At 40.9% G+C, this 14,632-nt stretch overlaps 1 protein-coding gene across 1 annotated transcript in view; it reads left to right on the top strand.

Moving 5' to 3' along the window:
- The window catches only part of NF1 (neurofibromin 1), a 464,504-nt gene that overhangs the window by 74,739 nt on the left and 375,133 nt on the right, over nucleotides 1-14,632 (top strand). The window contains 1 exon segment of the mRNA XM_030222524.1: nucleotides 9,677-9,820. Within this exon segment, the coding sequence (XP_030078384.1) occupies nucleotides 9,677-9,820 (144 nt within the window).

Genomic DNA, 14,632 nt, shown 5'->3' on the forward strand with positions numbered 1-14,632 from the left:
TTCACGGACTTCATCTCAAACACTTGCTTAAATAGCTCCAATACATTAATACTAGGCGACATAAACCTCACCTAGAAGACCCCAACTCCACCAACGCACGTGAATGCAAAGACTTCCTATAGTCCTGGGATCTCAAATGGCGTCACATGCAAGCTACCCATATCAAGGGACATACATTAGACCTCCTATCACACAAACTGTCCACAGATCATAACCTATTAATAAGACATCAAATGGACAGAAATACCTTGGACCGACCACTACAAACTGAACCTATCCCTAGACTGGCGGAAGAGGAGTGGCCTAGTGGTTAGGGTGGTGGACTTTGGTCCTGGGGAACTGAGGAACTGAGTTCGATTCCCACTTCAGGCACAGGCAGCTCCTTGTGACTCTGGGCAAGTCACTTAACCCTCCATTGCCCCATGTAAGCCGCATTGAGCCTGCCATGAGTGGGAAAAAACGCGGGGTACAAATGTAACAAAAAAAAAAGAAAATACACCAGCACACACAACCTACACCATAGGAGCTTCACAAATATTCTGGCAACGGATAGACGACAACGAATGGAAAACACGAACGGACTCCATACACTACCTCAACCATTGGGAGGACAGATGCAGAAATGTACTAAACGAAATAGCACCCTTAAAGACAAGAATATCAAGAAGACAAAACTCGATACCATGGTTCAATGACGAATTAAAAAAACTGAAAACACAATCCAGGAAAGTTGAACGAGCATGGAAAAAAACAAAAGATGAACATACACTCAATGCATGGAAACAAATACACAGAAAATACAAATATGCAATAAGACAAACCAAAAGGTCCTATTACAAAACTAAAATAGGACCAGATTACAAAGATATGAAGAAACTATTTCAACTTGTAAATAAATTATTAGACACCACCCCAATCACCTCAACCAACATAAACACCCCACGCGCAGACAAACTTGGTAACTACTTTAACGAAAAAATAATAAAACTACGCAACACACTTCCTCAGCACAACACTGACATTGATAACTTCTTCAACGACCTGGACCTAATCCCTGGTGGATGCCCAGCTGACTATATCTGGTCAATATTCACTCACCTCACCACTGAATCAGTTACAAAAACGACTCATAGGTTTGCCAATACCCACTGCAAATTGGACTCATCTTCTCAAATCTGCCTCTGACCGCTTCATTGCAGACCTCACGTCCCACCTAAACTTCATGTTACAACAAGGTCTCTTCCCCGAGGAATATGGCAACATCCTACTCACCCCAATACCAAAAGATGCCAAGAAAAACACAAACGATCTTACCAGTTACCGCCCGGTTGCGTCCATCCCACTAGTAGTCAAACTGATGGAAAGCTTGGTGACCAAACAGCTTACGGAATACATGGACAAGTTCTCAATACTACACGATTCACAGTCAGGATTCTGCCCCCACTACAGTACTGAAACTGTCCTAGTCACGCTCCTTGCCAAATTCAAGCAAGAAATAGCCACAGGTAAAAGTATCCTTCTCCAATTCGACACGTCGTGTGCATTCGACATGGTAAACCACAACATACTACTAAGACTCCTTGGCCACTTTGGGATTGTTGGAAATGTACTTAACTGGATAAAGGGTTTTCTAAGCACCAGAACTTACCGAGTAAAATCAAACTCAAACATACCACCACCGTGGAAAGCTACCTGTGGAGTACCTCAGGGATCACCACTATCACCAATACTCTTCAACATGATGATGATCCCACTGGCAAAGCCCCTATCCAACCGAGGCCTCAACCCATTCATCTATGCAGACGACATCTCAATCTATATTCCCTTCAGCCATGACTTGACAGAAATAACCAAGGAAATAAATGACGGCTTGAACATCATGAACTCGTGGGCAAATTCATTCCAAGTGAAACTGAACACTGATAAAACACACTGCCTCATCATCTCATCTCAACACAACAAGTACAAACCCACAACCATAGACACCCTAGAACAACCCTAGACCCTACCTCAGACAGCCTAAAAATACTCGGCGTCACAATTGACCCCAACCTTACCCTTGAGAGCCAAGTAAACTCCGTAATAAAGAAAATGTTCTACTTAATGTGGAAACTTATATGAATAAAACTTTTCTTCCTGAGGGAAATCTTTCGCAACCTAATACAATCAATGGTCCTAAGCCATGTATAATACTGCAATGAAATCTATGCGGGATGTAAAGAACAACTCACAAAAAAACTCCAGACGGCACAAAATACAGCTGCCAGGCTGATATTTGGTAAATCACGCTTCGAAAGTGCTAAACCCCTCTGAGAAAAGCTGCACTGGCTCCTAATCAAAGAACGGATCATCTTCAAAATTTGCACCGTTCACAAAATTATCTACGGCGTAGTCCCAGGATACATGATAGACCTTATAGATCTATCAACCAGAAACAGAACCCGATATACTTGAACTTACACTACCCAAATTGTAAAGGACTTAAATACACAATAACTTACGCATCCAGCTTCTCCTACATAAGCGCACAACTATGGAATGGACTCCCAAAAGCTGTAAAAATAATCCATGACTACCTATACTTCAGAAAATCATTAAAAAACCAACCTCTTCAAAAAGGCTTATCCCACTAAGCCAACGTAAATCCTACACCCAGCAACACAGCACAACCAATGATCATACTGAACAATATACAATCTTCATTCCCTTCGAACTTCACGGTGCATGACATGCACCTACCTCATTCGACCACAATACAACCTGTATTTGTTATCAACCGACTGGCGAACGCCTTTACGGTATTATGTAAGCCATATTGAGCCTGCAAATAGGTGGGAAAATGTGGGGTACAAATGCAATAAATAAATATTTCTATCTCTCTATATATTTTACTCTGCAGTTCTCTTGTTTCTTCCAGCCCAGTTGGAACCAGGCTGGAATCTGGTATCATAAGCCTTCATTTGCCCTCATTGGAGATTTTCTCTTTATTTTTGTATATTTCCTCCTCCTACCCTCCTCCACACACTTTAGGCTTGCTATTGCAGGGACCATCCAGGGCCAGAGGACATGTATAGCCTGACTCATTTTTGTAATGGTCAAAACTCCTCCACCATCACCCATTCTCAGCCCTGGCCAACCTGACTCAAAAATCAAACTTGAAACTTTATGCATGGAAGTGTTTAGCACTTACCATCTGAGGCTCTGGGCTGGCCTTAAAATAATTAAAAAAAAATGTGTAACATGAGCTCTAATTAAGGATTGAGTTATCGTATTTAAAACAGTGCATTTTGCTTAGTAATTTGTGAGAGCTAGGGACTTGTTTATTAAAATGTTAAGCAGTTACCATATGAATTGGTAAGAGATAACTAATGGGTGTTGCATAACCTGTGCTAAAATTCTTGCAGGAACTGCTTCTTGTAGCAAGGGGCACAGAATGTGCAAGTTATGTGCATGAACAGTGCTTGCAGTTAGAACATGGGAAAGGGGACTTGATATACCGCTTTTCTGTGTGTTTTGCAACTACATTCAAAGCAATTTACATGGTATATACAGGTACTTATTTGTACCTGGGGCATTGGAGTGTTAAGTGACTTGCACAGAGTCACAGAACATAAGTTACTGTGTGCTAATTGTCAGTACTGCAGGTGGTCTGATTGCTGCAGTCGGTCTTCTGAACCCCAGTACCCCATCCACTCCACTGTAGGGGTAAAAGGCCCTGCCACAATATAACCATTGTATTACAGTGATTATACCAGACCCTGTGGTACATCCTATACAGTTCAAAATGATCCAAAAGGATGTGGAGTCAATCAAATCAAAAACACTTTAAACAAAAAACCAAAAATGACCCACTATAATAACAAAAATATGTGTGACTAGAGCAAGTCGCACATAAAGGAAGGAAAAAGCCTCAAAGATCTTCAGTTCTATAGAGCTAAAGGTGATCACAATGATCTGTTCCTCATCATTGACTAAAAAACCTTACCAATGCCCAACAAAATTTGTTATATAACTTGCTGTGTGAGTTGCATCAAAATATCCAAAATGGCAATCAAAATTTCAAAGCGCAGAACATCAAACACAAGCACACACTAGCTTATAGAGCTTATATTGTCAGCAAAGTGCAAAAAACTTCAGGGTTACTATTTAGCTCAAAAACTCAGATGGTCTTCTCTCCGGAAGTCATAGTTCCAGCCTTAAACAGTCCCCCAGACCAACTTTGGCCAGCGTTTCGCTTAAGCTTAAATAAGCAATGCTGCTGCAGGGTCTTGAAGATCGGGGTAAAGACAAATGGGATCTCAGCAAAAAAACGCCTTCCAACGACTATCTTTATCCCGATGTGAGCATACCATCAAAGGGCCTCTGAAAAGGTTGTTACCCTGTGACTGAAGGATACAAGAGGGAATTAGAAAGGAGAAGTGTTAGAATGCCTTCTATGCTGAGAGGAATCTGAAAAGTTTATCCTATAAAGAACAGGGAGCCAGTAGTTTTTAAGTAATGGGAGTAGCATAGTCATATTTGGAGGTTAGTGACCCCCTCTCATCCCCCTAAGAAGTGAAAGTGACAGTGAATACCAGGCTCCGACAGCTTCACCTATTATGGCCATTCCTAATAGAGCAGCGAGCAAGTGTAAGGAGTAGCTTAGTTGTCAGTGCAGTTTGAACAGCGGAACCCAGGTGTAACTCCCACTTTCTCTCTTATTTCTGTACAAATATGTGAGCCCTCCTGGAATATACAAGTGCCTCCTGTACCTGAATTCATAAGACACCTGCAAGGGTGGTGACTATTGTATTGGTGTACCTTTAAGTACAGTAGGATTTTATTTGATCCTGTAGGGCTCACAATAACATATAAAGGAATTAAGGTGGGATTTGTTCCTGGGTCCCATTGTTTAAAGTCCACTGAGCTGACCACTCGGCTGCCCCTGTGCTCTGCAAGGACATCTGTATGGCCAAATGATGCTAGACAGATGTTTTTGTGGCTCCTTTTGGCGTTCATATTTTGTATGTTTTATTTTGGAAAATGGCTGTTCATTTTGGTCGTTTTCATGTCCTCATGTATTTTTGAACAGAAAGTTCCGAAGTTTTTCCTGTTTGAAAATGGCTGTCAGATTCACATTTTGCTTTTGGATGTTATGAGAAGGAAGTCCCATTTCTGACTTCGACATTCTTTCGAAAATACCCCTCCACGAGTATGTATGTATATACAACAGAGCAGGAGAGCTTTTGGTTCTCATTTTCAAAGCACATAGACTTACAAAAGTTACATAGTAACATATGCCCAAAACACGGCTGCCAGACTTATTTTTGGCAAATCAAAATTCGAAAGTGCATCACCTCTTCGAGCAAAGCTTCACTGGCTCCCCATCAAAGAAAGAATAAATTTTAAGATCAACACAATGGACCCACAAGATCATCCACGGTGAATCCCCTGGCTACATGAATGAATCGATCGACCTCCCTGCTAGAAACAGATCTATTTCTTCACGAACTTATCTTAACCTACACCTTCCCAATTGTAAAGGAGTCAAATACAAGACCTACTACGCATCCAGTTTCTCCTTTTTGGGCAGCCAGCTTTGGAACGCTATACCCAGACCAATCTGATTAATAAATGACTTCTTGCCCTTTAGAAAAATGCTGAAAGCTCATCTCTTTAAGCAAGCCTACCCAAATGCCCCAACCTAATCTCGCCAACTTCCACCCCCAATTCCCACCTCCCATCCTTCTCTTTCCATCTCTCCTTAATTTTATCCCTCCTTACCCTTTCTCCCAAATTACTCTATCCTATCCTGTCTACCCTCTTTTATCCTAGTCATATATTATGTAGCTCAACTTATCATACACTACTAAGCCCAAATTTACATTGTTTTACTACTGTTTTATTAAAATTCTATTAACTTTGTATTTCAAATTACTATGTAAGCCGCATTGAGCCTGCATTGTGTGGGAAAGCGTGGGGTACAAATGTAATAATAATAATAATGTAACTGTATAAGTCTATGTGCTTCGAAATTGAGTCTCCACATATTTTAAATTTAGTGCTTGCTATATCAGTTTAATGTGCACTACGTTGTTGATTAATGCATCTTGAAAATAAGTGAAACAAACTGAAAATGTCAGAAAAATGGGGAGACAAAAACAAATTGCATATTTTTGTCTTTAGAACATCTCTAGTAATGATATAAAGATATGTGTTCTGCTTTGTGTGTCTGATTGGAGCTCATTTTCAAAGTACTTAGACTTACAAAGTTCCATAGGGTACTATGTAAGTCTATGTGCTTTTGAAAATATGCCTCAAACTTGTGTTCTTGATTTGTTCCAGTAGGACTGTTTTGCTTTTGGCATTTCTAACTTTGTCCTGTGGTATGTTGTGTATATGTACACAAGTACATAAGTATTGCCAATCCAGGTCACAATATACCTGGCATGATCCCAAAAAAGTACAAAACATTTTATACTGCTTATCCCAGAAATAGCGGATTTTCCCCAAATCCATTCAATAACGGTCTGTGGGCTTTTCCTTTAGGAAGCTGTCAAACCATTTTAAAACTCCGCTAAATTAACCGCCTTTACCACATTCTCTGGCAGTGATTTCCAGAGTTTAATTATATGTTGAGTGAAGAAACATTTTCTCTGATTCGTTTTAAATTTACTACATTGTAGCTTTATCACATGCCCCCTAGTCCTAGTATTTTTGGAAAGCGTAAACAGATGCTTCACATCTACCCGTTCAACTCCACTCATTATTTTATAGACCTCTATCATATCTCCCCTCAGCTGCCTTTTCTCCAAGCTGAAGAGCCATAGCCACTTTAACCTTTCCTCATAGGGAAGTCATCCCATCCCCTTTATCATTTTCGTCACCCTTCTCTGCACCTTTTCTAATTCCACTATATCGAGATGCGGCGACCAGAATTGAACACAATATTCGAGGTGCGATATAAAGGCATTATAACATCCTCATTTTTGTTTTCCATTCCTTTCCTAATAATACCTAACATTCTATTTGCTTTCTTAGCCGCAGCAGCACACTGAGCAGAAGGTTTCAACGTATCATCAACGACGACACCTAGATCCCTTTCTTGGTCCGTGACTCCTAACGTGGAACCTTGCATGACGTAGCTATAATTCAGGCTCCTCTTTCCCACATGCATCACTTCGCGCTTGCTCACATTAAAGATCATCTGCCATCTAGCCGCCCAGTCTCCCAGTCTCGTAAGGTCCGCTTATAATTTTTCACAATCCTCCCGCGATTTAACGACTTTGAATAACTTTGTGTCATCAGCAAATTTAATTACCTCACTAGTTACTCCCATCTCTCCAGTTTCTGGTATCCTTGGTCGCTCTCCCACTTTTTTTACACTCCCATCTCTAGGTCATTTATAAATATGTTAAAAAGCAGCGGTCCCAGCACAGACCCCTGGAGAACACCACTAACTACCCTTCTCCATTGAGAATACTGACCATTTAACCCTACTCTGTTTTCTATCTTTTAACCAGTTTTTAATCCACAATAGAACACTACCTCCTATCCCATGACTCTCCAATTTCTCTCATTAATCCATGCTTTTGAATGTGCTCTGTAATTTTGTTCTTAATAATAGTCTCTACCATTTTGCCCGGTAGCGACGTCAAACTCACCGGTCTATAATTTCCCGGATCTCCTCTGGAACTTTTTTAAAAAAATTGGCATTACAATGGCCACCCTCCAATCTTCTGGTACCATGCTCGATTTTAAGGATAAATTACATGTTTCTAACAATAGCTCTGTAAGCTCATTTTTCAGTTCTATCAGTACTCTGGGATGAATACCCATCCGGTCCAGGAGATTTGCTACTTTCCAGTTTGTAGAACTGCACCATTACATCCTCCAGGTTTATAGAGAATTCATTAAGTTTCTCTGACTTGTCAGTTTCGAATACCAATTCCGGCACCGGTATCCCACCCAAATCTTCCTCGGTGAAGACTGAAGCAAAGAATTCATTTAATCTCTCCGCTACGGCTTTGTCTTCCCTGATTGCCCCTTTTACTCCTCGGTCATCTAGCGGTCCAACCAATTCTTGTGCCGGCTTCCTTCTTTTAATATATCTAAAAAAATTTTTTACTATGTGTTTTTGCCTCCAACGCAGTCTTTTTTTCGAAGTCCCTCTTAGCCTTCCTTATCAGCGCTTTGCATTTGACTTGACATTTCTTATGCTGTGTCTTATTATTTTCAGTTGGTTCCTTCTTCTGAAGGATTTTCTTTTAGCTCTAATAGCTTCCTTCACCTCACTTTTTAACCACACCGGCTGTCGTTTGGTCTTCCATCCTCCTTTTCTAATATGCGGAATATATTTGACCTTGGCTTCCAGGATGGTGTTTTTGAACAGCATCCACGCCTGATGTAAATTTTTGACCCTCGCAGTCGCTCGTCTAAGGTTTTTTTTTCACCATTCTTCTCATTTTATCTTAGTCTCCGTTATTAAAGTTAAATGCTAACGTATTTGATTTCCTATATATACTTAATATCAAATCCGATCATATTATGATTACTGTTATCAGGCGGCCCCAGCACCATTACCTCCCGCATCAGATCATGTGCTCCACTAAGGCCTAGGTCAAGAATTTTTTCTTCTCTCGTCGGCTCCTGTACCAGCTGCTCCATAAAACTGTCCTTGATTTCATCAAGGAATTTTACTTCCCTAGCGTGCCCCGATGTTACATTTACCCAGTCAATATCAGGATAATTGAAATCACCCATTATTATTGTGTTGCCCAGTTTGTTTGCATCCCTAATTTCCTTTAACATTTCTGCATCCGTCTGTTCATCCTGGCCAGACGGATGGTAGTACACTCCTATCACTATCCTTTTCCCCTTTACACATGGAATTTCAATCCACAGTGATTTCAAGCAGTGTTTTTTTTCCTGCAGAATTTTCAGTCTATTTGATTCAAGGCTTTTGTTAATATACAATGCTACCCCTCCACCAATTCGATCCACCCTATCACTACGATATAATTTGTATCCCAGTATGACAGTATCCCACTGGTTATCCTCCTTCCACCAGGTCTCAGAGATGCTTATCTAATTTTTCATTTAGTGCAATATATTCTAACTCTCTCGTCTTATTTCTTAGGCTCCTGGCATTCGCATATAGTCATTTCAAAGTATGTTTGTTGTTCTTATGTACATGATGCTTAGTACTTGACAGTATTAATTTGCAATCTTTTGTCTGATTTTTATTTAAGGACACCTGATCTACGGTCTCTTTTGCAACCTCACTATGAGGATACCCTATCGTCCCTGTTTTGGTGATATCTTTGAAATATACCTTATCCTGAACCATGCACATTTGAGCAACTGTCGGCCTTCCCCTCGTTTCTAGTTTAAAAGCTGCTCTATCTCCTTTTTAAATGCTGATGCCAGCAGCCTGGTCCCACCCTGGTTAAGACCAGGCTTCTGGCGTTGGCATATGCTTTTTTGGCTGCCTTGTTTTTCTTCAAATTAAGGCTCATGTACAGTATGTTTTCATAATTATGTTGGTCAGTGCAAAGCATTGCAACATGCAAACCAGTTATGTCCAGGACAAATATGGCCACCAAACCTCTTGGTATAATGAACATGAATTTGTGCAGATTATTAATAAAAAAAAATGAATTTATACTCTAACTCTGTTTTTTGTTTTCCTTAACAGCTTCCAATAAAAGCAGGACAGCAGACCACGCACACCAAAGTCAGCATGGAACACAATAAGGAATGCCTTATTAATATTTCTAAGTACAAGTTTTCTCTTGTCATAAGTGGACTCACAAATATCCTAAAGAATGTAAACAACATGGTAAGTTCCTGTTCAGACACTGATTAGAAGATTAAGTAAAACTAATTTACTATGAAGTTTTCAAAGTGATTGACAGCTGCAGCATTGAAATTGATTCCTGTTTGTGGAAGAATTGCTTAGGCTCAGAAATGAAAGAACTGTTGCAAACTTGAACTACACTTGTCTTGTACAAGGCAGTAACAAACAGAAATCTTGGTTCAGAAAGACTTTTCTTTTTCGTTTCACTGTTTTTCATGCCTATTGATCTTTTTTCAGTTTAAAAGAAGCAGTGAATAAAAATGGAAAAAAGATGAACATTGCTATTTCAGTGGGCATGTGTTGAGAGGAAAAATAATGTGCATTGTCCCAGCAATTTTCTCCAACTTTGGAAGAGAGTTTGTAGGGAAGAGGTGAGGTCTGTAAGCTCGCACAGCTTTCTCATGTTTCAGGACCATCCTTTTCGTACTTTCTTTAGGCATATGTGCTCCATATCCTGGGTCTTGTGTGATTGCATGTTTTACACCTGCCTAAGGACGATTCTGCCCCAGTTTTGCATAAAATCTGCAACACAGGTGATATTTGAGTTTGTACTGATAATACAATATTATGTTCCTTAACATAAAGCCAAATGTTCTAAGTATTTTCCAATGGAGATATACCCCCAAATTCTAGATATGGTGCAATTTGGGCACACACCCAATTCAGTTGAACAATGAGCCAATTAGTTCCAATAGATGGGCACTAACAATCAATTGTTGACTCTAATTGGCAACAATTAGACTTTACATGTGTATCTTTGTAGCCAGTATTCTATAAAGATGTGCATGTAAATTTTCCACGTGGATCAGAAAAGAGGACTTGGGGCATGGGCTGATCATGGGTGTTCCTAGAATTTGCACGCAGTGTGTTAGAATATGGTAGATCTACACCTAATTTAGGCGCAAAGATTTACACCAGGTTTCAGTTGATGTAAACCTTCGTGCCCAAAATTGTAAAAGGCGCCAAATTTAGAGCACCATTTATAGAGTAGCACTTAGCACTCATTTTTTTCAGTGCCCAAATTTGGGTGCCATATACAGAATGTAGTCCATAGTGGGGAAAAACCCTTCAGTACATCTGGCCTCCTGTTTAATCTTATAGTTCACAATCAGTCACGTAGTCTGAGTTAGTTGATGTTCCTATAATTGCCCTGGCAGATAACAGGAGATAAAACTGTCTATTTGAAATGAAGATTTAAGAAATCTTTTTGGCTGCTGGTTAATTCTAGTTTCCCTGGTCTCCTGCAATGCTGCAGTAAGGAAGGACTGCAAAATCTTGCCCTTAATGTGGAAGTAGCATAAGAAAATTTGTACTCTTGAGGGTGCTTAATGTTAGTATATTTTAATAACTGCTTTTGGAGAACTTTGTAATGGTCAGTATTTTGAGTCTAAGAGATTGAAATGCAGATTGTATTTTGAATGCATTCTTTCTGTTTTCTGAAATATCCTGTTGATAAACGTACTTTCTATAGGTCTATTCAAGAACCATCATTCTCTGTTTCTTATTTTACATTTTTGAATCATATTTTATGAGAATTCATTAACATTTTTAAAATTTCAAGATTAGATAAAAATTAACATATATAAAGAACTAATTCAAGGTGAGGTACAAGAGGAGGCAGTGTAATCCAAGCATCTTCATCATGAGAGCTGAAACAATTGCATGTTCCTAAAATTTGGTGCATGCCCCATGCAGACGAAATACCACTGATGTTGGGGGCTTGACCTGAGCCCAGAAGCCGAAGTTGCTACTGATGTTGAGGGCCCCATACCAGTAATGTGCTATTGGGGATCTGACTCAGGCCAGCACTCTTCTGATGCCTTGGCCCAGAGCTGCTTCCCTTTAATTATGCCCTCTACTAGTGTTTTGGGGGAGAGCAGGCATTGAGGCAGTTCCAATGTAGGGACAGGGGAGGGAAGAGAGAGTGCCTCTAGGCTAGGCAATGGAAGAAGCAGCATCTGGTGGAAGAGAAGAAATAAAAGCAAATGTAATAATAAAGCAAAAGAAGAACTCTTCCCCTCCCCCCCAAAATAGATCAAAATTAAAACAAAAAAAAAAAGCAGGAAAAGAAATTCCTTTGCTCATTATTATTTATAACCAACAATAATCCTTAAACTTGTTCACTTGTAGCTGCATCTGTGGCCGTTGAGCGCGGCTCCATCTCTGGTGGTTGTGTGTAGTCCCGTTGTTCGTCTTCACCCATCTGCTTTTTGTGTATGACAACATTTCTGGTGGGTTACGCTGAGCTGTCCCCATAAAAAAAAAAAAAAGCTCTGCTTGGCCCATTTTCCCAAAGTGTAGCATGGATCCGTTGCTGTGTGGGTGGTCCTTTCCTCAGTCTCCTCGTTTGGGCATAGCTCTTTCCTTGATAGCGCGGAGTGACACTGTCTCTAGCTGAAGGACACGATTCCATCTCTAGCCAAGGAGCATGACTCAGTCTCTCTGAGCAGCCGCAGCCCCTGTGCTCCTGCGTTTCCTTCTTTGGTATGCTGTCCGCCTACTTGTAGGTAGGATGGTTTCCTCTTTCTGGCTGTGCAGCATTCTGCTCTCCCTTCCTGGAGGGGATGTATTCTTCACACCGATTTGCAACTTTGCTTGTTAGCTACCTGTGTGTTGGGCAGGGTTTCCTCTACATCCTTCGTCTCTGGGGGTGAAGCTCTGCCCCATCTCTGAGTATGCGGCCAGCCTCCTTCATCGCTCCTCAGTGAGGCTCCATCTCGACAGGTTTAGCATGGCTCCCTCTCTGGCTATGACACAGGTATCAGTCCTTGAGTGCCAATATTCAAGACTCCTTCTATGGTCTTCTCCAGTTTGGCATGTCAGTGGCCACCATCTCTTTATTTTTGAGAGGCTGCTGTCTGCAAGGTACCAGTACAGCTCCTTTGCTGCTGGTCTGTTCTTCTCCGTGTTGGGTGCAAACGCTGTTGCGTTGTTTCTGCTTCTTTCTCTGGAGGTGGCCTGAATATCTCCAGGGTTCTCTGCCATGTCATGACCACTAGTTTGGTTGTTTCCACTTATTCCTCTGCTGAAACGTCATTGTTGGTAGGTATGCTGCATCATATCTTGTCTGGCAGACCCATTCTCCCCTCAGCAGCATTGCCTGCAGACTCTTATGAGCATGATGGGTACTGCGACTTGCCTCATTCCTGGAAATTCCTTCCAATGTCCTTAGGCCTGTTCTTTCTTTGGTCTGTAGTTGAGTTCAGAATTTACTAGGGGTATATCGGTCGCTGTCTAGCGCTTCCGGTTGAGGAGCATTCTCTCTTCCCCTTGCCTTGATCTTAGGTCTGAGTTCCTCTGCTTCTTGTGGGCCTTGGGCCTTGCATTCCTCATCTTTTCAAGGAAGGTAAAATTATGTCTTACCTGATAATTTTCTTTCCTTTAGTCAGACCAGTCCAGAGGCCCTCCCTCTCTTTTTTTCTGCCATGTTCCTTTTGTTTAGGTATCATGGATCCAGTTCATCGTTTCTGGTACCTTTCATGTCCCTTTTTTCCTAACTCTAGGTATTAACTGGGTATCAAATTGAGTTTGCCTTATGTTCTTCACCTGTTTCTTGTGTTGGGAATACAGCTTCAAAAGCACCATGCTTGTGTAGTCAAATTTCTGAGCATTTCAGGCTGCACAATGCCCTTAAGGGTGAAGTACTTGGAACTATTTGTTTTCTCTGTCTCCTTCTGCTGTTGGATGGACATAACATTAGTCTGAACTGGTTTGGTATGACTAAAGGAAAGAAAATTATCAGGTAAGATATGATTTTACCATCTGATTTTGCAGCAACCATTTTTATGGCCAAGATGTCACAGAAAAAGCCCCCAGCAGCTTTAAAAAATGCACCTGATGCATAAGGACCATATTAATTACACATTCCCATAAATGGTGTCTGCAGTACCTAGGGTCGAACCACAATCGCTTCCATTGTAAATTATATTCACAGATGAACAAAAGAGGCCTTTTTGTGGTTGAGAAGCAGTGCAAATGTATTTTTGGCACTGAGAAGACCCGTCCATCAACTTCAACACCAGAAACATTGATCTTCATGGGTCCTGGACACTGGAGCTGCATCAGCATAGAGATTGCATCATTTACCCTAAACACCAATCATCATCTCAGTTTTGCCTGAAGGAGGCTTTGTCTTTGTCTTCGTTGGTGCTGAAAACACATGGTACATCAACATTGCAGAAATACAGAAAAAGAGCAATCCTCCGCAGAATCAAAAGAATGCCAGACACAGCAAAGGTGACGATTGCTGCTAAACACAATACCAAGGTGTAAAAGCAAAAATCAATTGATTAGCAGAATCAACACTCTGCACAAATCATGTTTCAGCCATAAGGCCTTTCTCAGGAGTCTATGAAATTGCCACAGCTGTTTTCTGAATCATATTGTCGGTGAGATATTGCTCCATTTGCTGGCATTTGTTTTGTATCATTGTGGTTATCTTAAACACAGCAATGCTGTCTTCCAGCAAGACTGTGGCAGTTTCATAGAAGCTGATGAGGAAGGCCTTATGGCTGAAACATGAGTCTTAATTCAGGCAATCAATTAAAGTCTGCTTTTACACTTTGGCATTGTGTTTAGCAACAGTCGTCACGTTCATTTTGTCTGGCATCAACATTGCACCTCATTGGAGCATGGTATTGAAAGTGCTGAGGAACAGAGAATTTTCAGTGTCCTTGAAATGCCCCAATGAAAGGAACCACTCATTCTCCTTGGTATTGAAGAGGGTGTAGCAGTCACCAAAGACAAAAGACCTGACTTCCGATACACCCCAGATGACTCAGGAGGGTTTGGCCA

Source organism: Microcaecilia unicolor, chromosome 13 (assembly GCF_901765095.1).
Source record: "Microcaecilia unicolor chromosome 13, aMicUni1.1, whole genome shotgun sequence".
NCBI lineage: Eukaryota > Metazoa > Chordata > Amphibia > Gymnophiona > Siphonopidae > Microcaecilia > Microcaecilia unicolor.